The sequence below is a fragment of the Chiloscyllium plagiosum genome, unplaced genomic scaffold (assembly GCF_037043375.1).
Source record: "Chiloscyllium plagiosum isolate Xiang-an unplaced genomic scaffold, Cpla_swu_hap1 HiC_scaffold_11, whole genome shotgun sequence".
Classification (NCBI taxonomy): Eukaryota; Metazoa; Chordata; class Chondrichthyes; order Orectolobiformes; family Hemiscylliidae; genus Chiloscyllium; species Chiloscyllium plagiosum.
The window spans coordinates 34,561,668-34,575,826 of record NW_028270149.1 but is presented as its reverse complement, the minus strand read 5'-3'; the positions used below and the strand labels follow the sequence as shown (position 1 = coordinate 34,575,826).

At 39.4% G+C, this 14,159-nt stretch overlaps 1 protein-coding gene across 8 annotated transcripts in view; it reads left to right on the top strand.

Annotated features, from left to right (window-relative positions):
- tenm1 (teneurin transmembrane protein 1) overlaps window positions 1-14,159 on the top strand; it is a 2,430,772-nt gene that overhangs the window by 2,331,435 nt on the left and 85,178 nt on the right. For all 8 annotated transcript variants that reach the window (XM_087991975.1, XM_087991977.1, XM_087991976.1 and 5 more), the window contains one exon: window positions 5,465-5,619. In XM_087991975.1, coding sequence (XP_087848101.1) covers window positions 5,465-5,619 — 155 coding nt within the window. The remainder of the gene's footprint in view (window positions 1-5,464; window positions 5,620-14,159) is intronic.

Below are 14,159 nucleotides of genomic sequence, written 5' to 3'. Positions count from 1 at the left end.
AGACATGATTATGAAATGAAAACAGTTCCCAAGCTATGTGTTCTGGCCCAACTTGTTAAATGTTTGGTTTGACCATCCTTCAACACAATACTGGAAGCTGGCAGCACAGTTGTGGTCACTTCTTTGTCTTTGTTGGATTTATTCTAGAAAGCGCAATGAATCTTATACTACTTGCCCATGAACAGTTGGTTGTCAATGGTTTGTTTCTGGACCAGTTTTCTCTGTTGCTGTCTTGAAGATAATCAAACTCCTATTCTCCAAAAAAGCTTGATGTTCTGACATAACTTCACGCTCAAATGTGAAGCTAGTTTTGTGAATAACTTATACATTTTTAACTTACTTACATATATCCAGTTGCAATGTAACTTGCAGTTGGGACATTCAGATATCTGATGGTTTCCATGTCAATAATTATATCTAGCTTACCTACTCTTGGACTGTGAACGTGCCTGCTGAAATCCATTGAGCATCCTCTATTGGCTCAAGACAATAAACTCTGTGTTTATCTCTGTTTAATATTTCTATGTATTCATCAGCTTATTGTTTGACTGAAAAGCTTGCTCTGATTTTTATTGTTCATTAGGATTTCTTTAAAAGTGTTTCTTAGATTGTTTTCTAAGGCTGGCCCACACTCTCAGTAGCAAGAGAGTTTCTTTAATTCCAGAATGTAAGCTGCTGCTGTCTCACTTGGTAATTGTTTCCTGTAACAGCAAACAATTCACAGTGCAGTTTAATTTTTAGCCATACCATGAGTCCAGAATCTATTAATTTCAGCATATTCTCGAGCACTGGCTGACACTACATCAAAACCATCTGGACCCATTATGACAAGGAAAGCATTGACTTTATCCTTATCTCCTATTTTATGCAGTCAAATGTGAAATTTTCATTTGTAATTACACCAGTTCACCTTGTGAAAGTTGAATTTCCCCACTTGCCAAAATATGTCTTTTGTGGCATTTTCTTTTATTCACTTACAAAACATCCTGACTCTCTCAGTTGTATATGAAGGTGATGTGCACATTAAGCAACTTCCAAAATGCTCACACTTCCTCAAAATCAGCATTCAGAGTTTCAAAACATGTTTGTCAAATTGTTCTTCAGTCCTAATTACTCAAATGAAATTTTGAAACTAATTCTAATGTTGCCTTTCTGTTGTCTACTGTACTAAGAAAAGACCCATTATATAGGCTCACAGCAGGTAGGCATTATTGCACTAATTTTATTAGCACCTCTCCCAACAGAAATAGAGGGGGCAGCAGAAAGGCAGATGTATACTACATATACAGAAATGGGATAGTCTATAATCCCCATTAACAATTTTTAAATGATTCTATGCAACATTCATCTGCCCAAGAGATAACATGAATGTTATGTAATTTATTTTAAATAAGCTGGTGACTTAGGTAATGTGCAGAGAAATGTTACAATAGGTTCTTAAGTTTTTATCCAGTCACATAACCAAAACTAATCACCAGGCTCATATCTTTTCTAACTTAATGTTTAATGTTTAAAAGTACACAATGCACTATATCAACCAGTTAGTTTTCAATCAATGGTGCTGAGATGATATACTTGCAAGCTAATTTTCATTGAAAGAATGTGTTGATGCCTAAAATAAACGTAAATATATTCAGCCAAGTCAATTTGGTCGGGGGAACAATGGCCCAGAAATTGGATCGTGCTCTGTCCATTTTAAAAGCATGTACCCTTTTGAATTACAATTCTTCACTTCAGTCTTCTTGAGCTGTATCCAAATTCACAGTAAAATACAGTTGATTTACATACCTTTATTTCATATAAGTCTCTTGATCAAAATCTCACATAGCATATTTTATGAGTGAATCATATGTAACTGTACATTTCCAAGTTGTAGTATACACGATAGAATGGCTCTAGTGATGCGGCCCTAGCTGACACAACTTTCAATCAGTTTTTGAACTTGCTAAATTATACTTTATTTTGATCCAGAGAATGCAAGTGAACGATTAGACAGAGACTTGACAATTCAGACTATGTTTGTATTGTAAAATCAAAAACACCATAAATGCTGGAAAACTGAAACATAGAATGCTTTAGAAATTCTGGCAACATCTGTGAATGATGAGTCAGAGCTGAAATAGAGTCAAATCGGACTTGAAAAGTTAACTCTATTTCTTTCCCATAGATGCTACCAGATCAACTGTATGTTCATGTTATGTTTCTTTGGAATATTAGCATCTATTTGTACATTTCAACACTTTTCTGCCATTTCTTCTAACATTCTGTGAAATTCCTCTGCTATCAATGGCTTAGTTAAAACAGTAGAGGTACATATCTCATATACCTGCATTATTATGGTCATCATTAATATTCTGCTGCACAGTTTTTCACCAATTAATGTGTGAAAAAAAGAATTAACTTACATTTTATCCAATGTACTTTGATTCATTTGCTTAATCTGTTCCTTAAGTGTCAACACAGCTGCTTGTTCTCTAACCATTGCCCATTCAGTTTGTTTCAGACTCAGTGCTAACTAATTGTGGAACTAAACATTGTGTTCTTGCTTACTGTAGCAAGAACTCACCCAACTGACATTTAAAATACAGCAAATAGAATACCTATATCCATGGTTTAATAATTAATACATGTAAATGAATAGTTTACACTGTGAATTTGCAACTGTTTAAAACAAGTTGATCATTGTACTGCCAATAAAAACATCAGTGCAAATGCATTAGTTTTTCTCTACTTGATGCTTTCAGTAACACAAACAAGGCTTTACAAATTTCAAGTCAAGCAGTGAGATTTCCAGCTCTTGCTTCCAGGTGTATTGACAGCCAAACTTTTAGTTTTATTATCCTAAGGCAGGTCTAGTTGGTGACTGAGTAGCAATGCTGAACATGAAAATTCCTTTTCTTTCCAGAGGTATATGTACCATAGTTTATAGTAGCATATTAACCACATTAGGCTTCCCAAAGTTTTTGATTAACCCCATGTAACTCTTTGCAGTTGTGAGTGGTGCCCACTGCATTGTTAACTAGGAATACTCAGTTTGCTGGTGAGATTTGATAAAAGAGATTTTTCCATCTGGATGAAATTCAGCTATCTTTATGAGACAGTATTCCCACTTCTCAATATTGCCACTCAATCCATAATTATGCTTCTGGTTTCAAACTGTTTTTTCAATTATTACCAATCAGATTTTAAGCTTTTCCACTCAAAAAAATCAAAAGTTAAGAACAGATACAACTACTGTGAAAGTCTTCAGAGAAGCTTGTTCCTGTGTTGATTTTGTAATAATTCATTTTGTATTGTTAGACTGTTAGAGACTCCTCCTTGAATGTTATTGCTGACCAACTGGTCAGATTGATAGCAAAGTCAATAATCATTTTTAAGAGCATTGCTAAAATTGGTCAAAAATATGCCAGTCTACAAGAGACACTTGAAGTAAAGAGATTAGAGAAGAGGCACAGCTGACAGGGTGTTAATGCTTAAAAGTTTGAAATCAACCTGTGTAACTTTAGCAAGAAACACACTAATGTAAATAGAAGCAGAAAATGCTGGAGACAACAGATCAGGCAGCTTCTGTCAGAAACAGTGTTAACATTTTGAGTCATTGACTTTTTGTCTGAACTGGATGCTATGTGATTTATTAATTGTCTCCACCATTTTCTTATTTTTATTTCATTTTTTTAGAACATTTGGGGGCAGCACATTGGCACAACAGTTAACACTGCTGCCTCACAGTGCCCAGGGACCCAGGTTCAATTCCAACCTTGGGTGGCTGTCCGTGTGGAGTTTGCACATTCCCCCTGTGTCTGTTTGGGTTTTCTCCCAAATTCGAAAAATGTGCAGGTTCAGTGGATTGGCCATGCTAAGGTGCCCTATTGTTTAGTGGGATATGCAGTCAGAGTGGATTAGCCATGGTAAATGCAGGGTTACAGGGACAGGGTGGGTGACTGGGTTAGATATTGTTCAGAGGGTCAGTGTGGACTCAATGGGTCAATTGGGATTAAATGAGGAAAAGTCATATTAAAACTCGAAAATTAACTCTGTTTCTTTTTCTATAGCTACTGCCAGATCTGCTGACATTCCAGCATTTTCGGTGTTTGCCCAATTATCTGCTCTTTCCATTGTCATCTCTGCCACTTTACAGGAGAGGGAAGTTTCAACCAGGATCTCAATTTAATAACTCTTTGAGAATGTTATATCTTTCATGGTGCTGTGCTCCCCCTGTACTACTCCTACAAGGTTAAAGGTTAATTGATATGTTTTATCTCTGCAGTGGAGGATGATCCACAATTTCCTCATTTACATAAGACATTGTTAGCACTGAGAATGGCTGATAGTAATGGACAAACAGAATACGATGAAGAAAATGAAAAAAAAGCTAATTATTTTAAGTCAAGATGTGATGCATAAAATCTCCAAATGTTTAAGATTCAATACTGACAATTACTACTGATGTACTATTTATGAGACCAAGTGTTGTTTAAAAAGTAAATTGGCTATGGAATACATTCTTATTTTTATTAGCTTTAAAATTTCAGTTCCCAGAATAAAATAACCATAAAGTTCAGAAATAGATCAGCATTGAGGAAAACTATTGAATGTTATATCAAATTTGTTGCACAAGGCTTACATTAGAAGCAAAATACTGAAAAGTATATTCTGCAAAAATTAAAGCAGGAAATGATTATGAATGAGAGCAGTTGTCAGCATTGAAAATGCATTTTAGTAACCTGAATTTGTACTTGCCTGCAATTAGGAATAATTCATGTTTATCCAAAACACACTTGTAGTATTGTACAGTGTAGATAATTATATCTAATTATGGTTTGGAAATTGCCACTGTCTCTTGTGCAGTGTTGATACGGACAGCAAGTTGGATAGCATATTTAATTAACTTGCAGCAATTTTACTAATTCTTCATATTACTGCTACTTACATTTACCCTGTCTCTAACGTGTGCTGTTTTTGATATGAGAGTGTTCAATGGGAGGAGTTATAACTGTTACTTACCCTGCAAGTGTTTGACAGTGTAGAGAGAGCTTCCCTTGGTTTGGAGCTAACTGTAACCTGAATCCAAACATTCCAAATTGAAGCTCCATTCCAAAGGCTTGATTACAGAGTTAAGCTGACACTTAAATGCAGTACTCTTGGAAATGCCAGTCCTTACCTCTTAGACACAAAAGCACCAGTCAAGTTCCCCAGATATGCAAATTATACTTTTTCCTCAACTAACCCAACACAAAGCTAATTAGTTGTGGACCTACTTCATAGCTATTTATGGTATGTGTGCAAATTGCTGCCAATATACCTCTAGTACAACAGCAAGTACGTTGTGAGAGTATATAATTAGCTTTGAGGAGCTTCGGAATGCCCTGAGAGCTTTAATGGCATTATATAAATGAAGTTGTTCATTTCTTTACCAACTTTTTTCAATTTTTTAAAATATCTTTGCACTGTCATTTCCAAATAGGGATCGCCGTTGATAAGTATGGATTCATCTTCTTTGTGGATGGAACCACCATTCGAAAGATTGATCAGGATGGTGTGATCACAACAATAATTGGTTCCAATGGTCTAACGTCGACACAACCTTTGAGTTGCGACTCAGTCATGGATATTTCCCAGGTAATTGCAGAGAGTTTTTCCCAGAATGGAAAAGTCAACTACAAGAGGACATAGGTTCAAGTTGAGAGGGGTAAGTTTAAGTGAGAAGTGTCAGAAAAATCTTTCACACAGAGGGTGGTAGGTGTCTGGATCACACTGGCCAGTGGAGGTGCTGGAAGCAGGCACATTAGCAATGTTTAAGACATATCTTGACAGACACATGAACGGGTGGCGAACAGAGGAGTAGAAAGCTTGTATGGGCAATACATAGTAAATCTAAATAAAGATTGAAAATCCGTGCAGGCTTTGTGAGCTGAAGAGCTTGTTCCGAGGCTGTATTGTTCTTTGTAAATTCTGAGATATTGTACAAAGTCAGAAGTCACATGACACCAGGTTGTAGTCCCATGAGTTTATTTGAAGTCACAAGCTTTTGGAACGCATCCCCTTTGTCGGGTACGGTGAGCTGGAGCTGCGCTCTGAAAGTTTGTGATTTCAAATGAACCCGTGGGACTATAACCTAGTGTTGTATGACTTCTGATTTTGTCCACCCCAGTCCAACACTGGCACTTCCACATCGTTGTACAAAATAGCAGCAAGATTATAGATCTAGAATTGTTACTCTGTAAACATGATGAGGTGCAATTAAGAAGCTCAAGTCTAACTTGAAATTAGACCTCAGACATTATTAATGCTGTTTGCCTTTGCTGTCAACACCTGTGACACACTTACTTAGGAAATATAGGGCTGGTTGGGACAGCCAAAATAAGTCCCAAAAGGAGATAGGAAACAAGAACAGAAGATTCTAGAAGTATTCAGCATGACTGTAGGGAGAGAAATAATGTTGACATTTCAGATCGATAACCATTCATAAGCTGGATCTCATGTAATATAGGGAGAACGAGCCATTTTGACACTGAACTGGCTCCAAGGTAGAAGACAGAGGGCGGTGGTGGAGGGTTGTTTTTCAGACTGGAGGCCTGTGACCAGTGAAGTGCCACAAGGATCGGTGCTGTGTCCACTATTTTTCGTCATTGACATAAATGATTTGGATGTGAGCATAAGAGGTATAGTTAGTAAGTTTGCAGATGACACTAAAATTAAAGGTATAGTGGACAGCGAAGAAGGTTACCTCAGATTACAACGGGATCTTGATCAGATGGGCCAATGGGCTGAGAAGTGGCAGATAAATGTGAGGTGCTGCATTTTGGGAAAACAAATCTTAGCAGGACTTATGCACTTAATGGTAAGGTCCGAAGGAGTGTTGCTGAACAAAGAGACCTTGGAGTGTAAGTTCATAGCTCCTTGCAGGTAGATAGGATAGTGAAGAAGGCGTTTGGTATGCTTTCCTTTATTATTCAGATTATTGAGTACAAGAGTTGGGAAGTCATTTTGCGGCTGTACAGGACATTGGTTAGGTCACTTTTGGAATATTGCATGCAACTCTGGTCTCCATCCTATCGGAAAGATGTTGTGAAACTTGAAAGGGTTCCAAAAAGATTTACAAGGGTGTTGCCAGGGTTAGAGGATTTAAGCTATAGGGAGAGGCTGAATAGGCTGGGGCTGTTTTCCCTGGAGCATCGGAGGCTGTGGGGTGACCTTATAGAGGTTTATAAAATCATGAGGGGCACGGATAGGATAAATAGGCAAAGTCTTTTCCCTGGGTGGGGGTCTCTGGAATTAGAGGATTTAGGGTGAGAGGAGAAAGATATAAAAGAGACCTAAGCGGCAACATTTTCACACACAGGGTGTAACATGTATGAAATGAGCTGCCAGAGGAAGTGGTAGAGGCTGGTACAATTGCAACATTTAAAAGGCATCTGGATGGATATATGAATAGGAAGGGTTTGGAGGAATATGGGCCAGGTGCTGGCAGGTGGGACTAGATTGGGTTGGGATATCTGGTCGGTGTGGGCAAGTTGGACCGAATGGTCTTTTTCCATGCTGTACATGTGTATGACTCTATGACTCTAAGTACAGAGGCAGAAAAAGAGGGGATAGAGAATAAGAATGAAAGGACAGTTTTTATAATGTGGAAAACAGGAGAGATTACATGACAAAAGAGGTGATGATGCCAGATAAAAGGAAGGTGGTAATGGACAAGTGAAGAAGTGAAAGTGGTATGGAGCAAGCAACAGTAGAAGACAGGAAGTTGCAGATGGCAGAATTATGATCAATGTGTAGTAATGGAAGAATTGATACTGCTTCTGGTTTCATGGAAGGTTACAAATTAATATTTCTCTAAAACTTAGTACTTACTGTCGAATCCTAATGTTTGCCCGCATCACCGTTGTCCAATTTATGAAAATTAATGTGAAAAACATCCTAATTTTTTCATTTAAATATTTAAGGTACCTATGGTAAATGGCAACCAGTGGACTCCTAAAAATTCCCAATTTCCATTCACATGTTATGGTTAGGTTATGGTAAGGTGCATAAAGAGGAACCATATAGGGGTAGTGTGTAATTGCAGAAAAAAAAATCATTTAAGACAAGAGCAAGTCTCCTCAAGGCATAGTCAAAGAATGTATTATAATCTCTGATATTCTGGTTTTCAGTGTATTTTGTGGTATTGCATTTATTTTAGTCCTGTTTTTGGTTGCTCACAAACCAGTTATCGTCCTTTCATTGTACTCGACTAAAAGTGGTGCAAAGGTTGTTATGTACAGTTGTTTTATCTCTGAACAAGAATTCAGCAGGAGCTTTGTCCAATTTTTCTGTGTTGAGGTGAGTTAATTAACATTTTTTATCTCCAAGGAATGTCTTTAAAATGCAAACATGGTGACACCAGCAGAACAGTTAAGCATTTTAATGTTGGTCAATGATGTGAAACAAACAATGTGAAATAAGCTGCCACAGGTGCAAAGGGCCCAATAAAGTAACATGCCCAATTTTTATTTCCTGGAATTCACTGGAAGGAAAAATAGTCTGGGATATATAGCTGATGCCAACCTAGAATCACCCATTTATAAACATCAATAATGGATAGTTGTTTTTATTGTGAGTTTTCATTTGCTATTTTAATGGTTTGTGTTTTTCTGTATTCAAAATATTATAAAACTGTGTCTTCCTATATATTAGGTATAAAATGTTGCTACTTGTATCACTTGGAAGAAATCTCCAACTTGATCTCATCTTGCCAACTATTCTCTTCTTCATCTGAGTCAATTTTCTCTAGTTTTCATCCCCTTTTGCTGGGGTCTGATTCAACAGGATGCTTGTACCTCACCAAACTCAAAATAGTGTCATGCAACACACTCAAAGACTCTCTACAATGCATTATCTGGAGAAATCAAGTGCAGAATGCATAGGCTTGTGTAACCCATCCTTAGGCCTGGGGCACCAATGTCAGGAAGCAGGTTTCAGTCACTGAGTTGTTATAGCCCTGGAACATATTGCCTGAAATGAGAATAGGACCAGCTTCAACCATTCCCCGACCTTCAAAGGGAATGAGATAAATCTTTTTTCAAGTTTTCTTTTAATATCAGGGCAAAAGGGGAAAAGTGGTGGACATGCTCTTTTTAACAGCTGGTAGAAACACAATGGACCAAATTGCATTCTGTGTTGTATGATGCTCTCATTGCCTGGCTGAGATCAGCTAACTCAGCACAGTCTGAAATTGAACCTAAGGCTTTACTGGCCTAGAGTGCTCGTATAAATTAATTTAACTGGAGCATAATTTCACAATGCTGATGATTAAATGTAACTTTTCATGTGTCAAGTATATGCTGAAATCTATCCTCTTTGAGTGATATATCACTGGCTTTCGAACTGTAGCCAGGCAAACCAGAAGGACTAAATGAATTCACTTATGATAAAGTGACTTGAATTACAAACATCTTTTGGCAGGCTACCAACACAATGAATGCATAACCTGACTAGCCACCAGAGAAAAGAGTGAATAGCTATAAGAGGGGCAGGTGTCAAGTTGAATATGGGAAGGCATTGATTTTTTAAACACTTACATTGATTTGTAGTAATTCCACTATTTAGGATCCAAAAAAGCTTTTCAATGTGGATAACTGTCTTCAAAATGTTCAAATTGGCCAAGTCTATAACGCTTAATTCCAAATTCAATACTTTGCCTGTACTTAGCCAGTTAATCTCCATCAGAGCGAGGGTGGGACCCTACAATCATAGTAACAGTGCGTGCTGGAGGAGAGAGAGAATAAATCTGCTTGGGTTCCCATCCTGATCAGCATCCAGTAACTCCTACTGCAAGTGTGCATGCGTAGGATGAACTTTCACAGTGATAGCTCATTTCATTTATTCTAGTGTCAGTTTCTAAAATCAGGTCTGATAAATAGCTTTATGAATGAAGTATCAAGTACTCCCAATACATGTGGCAATAAGCACCAGCCTGAATGACTGCCTCAATCATGGAAAAAACTAGCAGTACATTCAAAGACCAATGCTATTTCATTTTATTTACTCTGGTTTGAAGGCAGAATATTTAAAACTAATTTGGAGTAATTTTGACTTCAGTTAAGCATGTATAAGATATGATATCAAATTGGCTACCCACTAAATATATCTCCCAATTCTTGACTCCAGAAACTGAGAACTGTCAATAACTATTCATTTCCTCCAAACTTTGTCAATTGCAAATGCATTTTTAAAATGATATAAGAATTGTATGTGCAGCTAAAAAGGAGTGAGAAGTGTACAGAAGATTGGGAAGTTGTAGATATTTGTTCAGAGAGTGATGTTAAATTGGTAGGGTGGAAAACTCAAAGGAGTCTGCCTAGAACCCTTGTTCTTGGTTTGGAGAATAATCATTCAGCTGAAAACCGAATGTAAAACTGTTGAAGTGACAGGAAGATGGATTGAGAGAACTTACAAATTGTTTGTATAACATACTGTGGCAATAGCTGATGGAGAATTTAAATAGAGGGATAGGTATAAATGGAATCATAACTTACTATGTCAAGTAACTGGGAAACAGCAATTAGCAATGTGAAAAGGCTGCTGAACAGACCATAAGACAATGAAACAGAAGTCGGCCATTCATCTCATCGAGTCTGCTCTGCCATTCAATGAGATTGTGGCTGATTTGATAATCCTCAACTCCACTTTTCTCTCTTTTCCTCATAACCCTTGATACCTTATACACATATATCTGCCATGATGAAGGCCTCCAAGTCCTCTGTCATCCCAACCAGTACTCTTTCATTGACACTCATTCGTTTGACTGAAATGGTCCTCACCCTCAATGATTTCTTCTTTGAATCCTCCCACTTCCTCCAGATCAAAGGGGTAGCTATGGGCACCAGCACAGGCCCAAGCTATACCTCTCGCTTCGTCAGGTACGTGGAACAGTCCATCTTCCACAGCTTCACTGGCACCATTCACCATCTTTTCCTCTGTTACATTGATGACCATATCAATGCCACCTCATTCTCTCACGAGGAGGTTGAACAGTTCATTAACTTCACTAACACATGCCACCCCGACCTTAAGTTCAGCTGGACCATCTCGGACACCTCCCTCCCCTTCCTGAACCTCTCCATCTCCATTAACGGTGACCGACTCAACACAGACATCTACTACAAACCCAGCACAGATACCTGGACTACACCTCGTCCCACCCTGCCTCCTGTTAAAAACACTATCCCTTTTCTCAAATCCTCCACCTCCACCGCATCTGCTTCCAGGAAGACTAATTCCACCACAGAACATAACAAATGGCCTCCTTCTTCAAAGACCACCATTTCCACTCCCAAATGGTCAATGATGCCCTCCAGTCCATCTCATCCACTTCCCGCACCTCTGCCCTTGAACCCCACCCCTCCAACCGCAACAACAACAGAACCTCCCTGGTCCACACCTTCTACCCCACCCACCTTCGGATACATCGCATCATCCTCCACCATTTCCGCCACCTGCAGTAAGACCCCACCACCAGGGATATATTTCCCTCCCCACCCATATCCACTTTCTTTAATGACCATACCCTCCATGACTCTGTTGTCAGGTTGCTCCCCCCCTACTCACCCACCAACTCCACCTCCCCTACCGGCACCTTCCCCTGCCACCACAAGTATTGCAAATCCTGTACCCAGGAGAAAGTGAGGTCTGCAGATGCTGGAGATCAAAGTTGAAACTTTATTGCTGGAACAGCACAGCAGGTCAGGCAGCATCCAGGGAACAGGAGATTCGACGTTTCGGGCACAGGCCCTTCCTGAAGAAGGGCCTGTGCCCGAAACGTCGAATCTCCTGTTCCCTGGATGCTGCCTGACCTGCTGTGCTGTTCCAGCAATAAAGTTTCAAATCCTGTACCCATACCTCCCCCCTTACCACCACCCAAGACCCCAAAGAAGACTTCCACATCCATCAGAGATTTACCTGCACTTCTACATACGTCATTTACTGTATCACTTGCTCTCGATGTGGTCTCCTCTATATGGGGAGATAGGACACCTACTTGCAGAACACTTCAGAGAACATCTCTGGGACACATGCATGAAATAACAGTACCACTCCGTGACTGAACACTTTAACTCCCCATCCCACTCTCCAACGATATGCAGGTCCTGGACCTCCTCCATTGCCAAACCTTTACCACCTGATGCCTGAAGGAAGAATGCCTCATCTTTCACTTGGGACTCTCCAACCACATGGGATCAGTGTGGATTTCACCAGTTTCCTCATTTTCCTTCCCCCCCACTTGATGCCTGGAGGAAGAATGCCTCATCTTCCACCTTGGGACTCTCCAACCATATGGGATCAGTGTGGATTTCACCAGTTTCCTCATTTTCCCTCCCCCCCACCTTATCCCAGATCCAATCTTCCAACTCAGCACCGCCCTTTTGACTTGTCCTACCTGTCCATCTTCTTTCCCATCTACCCACTCCACCCTCCTCTCCGACTTATCACCTTCACCCCCACCTTCATCTTCCTATGTCATTCTCAGCTACCTTCACCTCAGCCCCAACCCCCTCCCATTCATCTCTCAGCCCCCTTGGCCCACAAACCTCATTCCTGATGCAGGACTTATGCTCGAAACGTTGACTCTCCTCCTCCTCAGATGCTGCCTGACTAACTTCCACCACCCCACTCTTGACTCTGATCTCCATCATCTGTAGTCTTCACTTTCTCCTAGTTGATTAAAAATCTGTCTGTCTCAGCCTTGAGTAAGCTTAATCATTCAACCTAGTTGTCCTAGAGTCATAAAGTCGTATAGCACGGAAACAAATCCTTTGGTCCAACCCGTCCATTTCAACCATGTTTTCCAAACTAAAATGGCCTGCATTTGGCCCATATTCCTCTAAGCCTTCCCTATTCATGTACCTATCAAAAGGCCTTTTAAATGTTGTTACTGTACCTGCATCTACCACTTCCTCTGATAGTTCATTCTACATATGAACCACCCTCCATATGAAAAAGGTGCCCCTAAGGTCTCTCTTAAATATTTCTCCTGTCACCTTAAAATATGCCTCCTAGTTTTGAATCCCCAACCTAGGGAAAACACCTTTGCATTCACCTTATCTATGCCCCTCACGATTTTATAAACCTCTATAAGGTTGCCTCTAAACTTCCTACGCACCAGTGAAAAAAGTCCAAATCTATCCTTAAAGCTCAAACCCTCTAGTCCTGGCAACATTCTGATAAATATTTTGATAAATATTTCACAAAATAGTTCTGGTATCCCATAATAAGGCTACCAGAACTGTATACAGTCCTCCTAAAGTGGCTTCGCCAACGTCCTGTACAAACTCAACATGACGTCCCAACTCCTGTACTCAATGATTTGAGTGATGAAAGCAAGGGTGCTAAGTGCCTTCTTAATCACCCTGTCTACATGTGATGCAACTTGCAAAGAACTATGCACCTGAACCCGTCACACTCCGTTTGCCAACATGACCCAGAGCCCTACCATTAACGGTATTGGTCCTGTCCTTGTTTTATCACATTTATGCAAATTAAACTTAATCTGCCACTCTTTGGCCAATTGGCCCAATTAATCAATTTGAAATCTCAGATAACCTTCTTCACTATTGACATTACCAAAATATTAGTGTCATCTGCAAATTTGCTAACCATGTCTCCTAAATTCTCAATCAAATTGTTACTGCAAATAACGAACCAAAGTGAACACAATGCCAATCCCTGTGGAACATTACTGGTCACAAACCTTCGGTCCAAAAAACAACTCACAACCACCATCTGACTCCTATTGTCAAGCCAATTTTATATTCATTTGGCAAGCTCTTCCTGAATAACATATAATTTATCTTGGCGAATTAGTTTACCGTGTGGATCCAAATCAAAGGCTTTATTAAAATGCATGTAGATAACATCTAGCATGCTGGCCTCATCAATCTTTTTGGTTATATCCTCAAAAAGCTCAATCAAGATTGTGAATCACAATTTCCTTCCCATTAAGCCACGCTGACTATCCCTAATCATGCCTTGCCTCTCCAAACACAAGTAAGTCCTATCTCTTATAAATTCTCTCTTATAACTTAACCACCATTGATGTCAGACTCAAGGACTATAATTCCCAGGCTTCTCCTTACAGTATTTCCTAATAAAGCCACATGAACTACCTTTCAGTCCTCCAG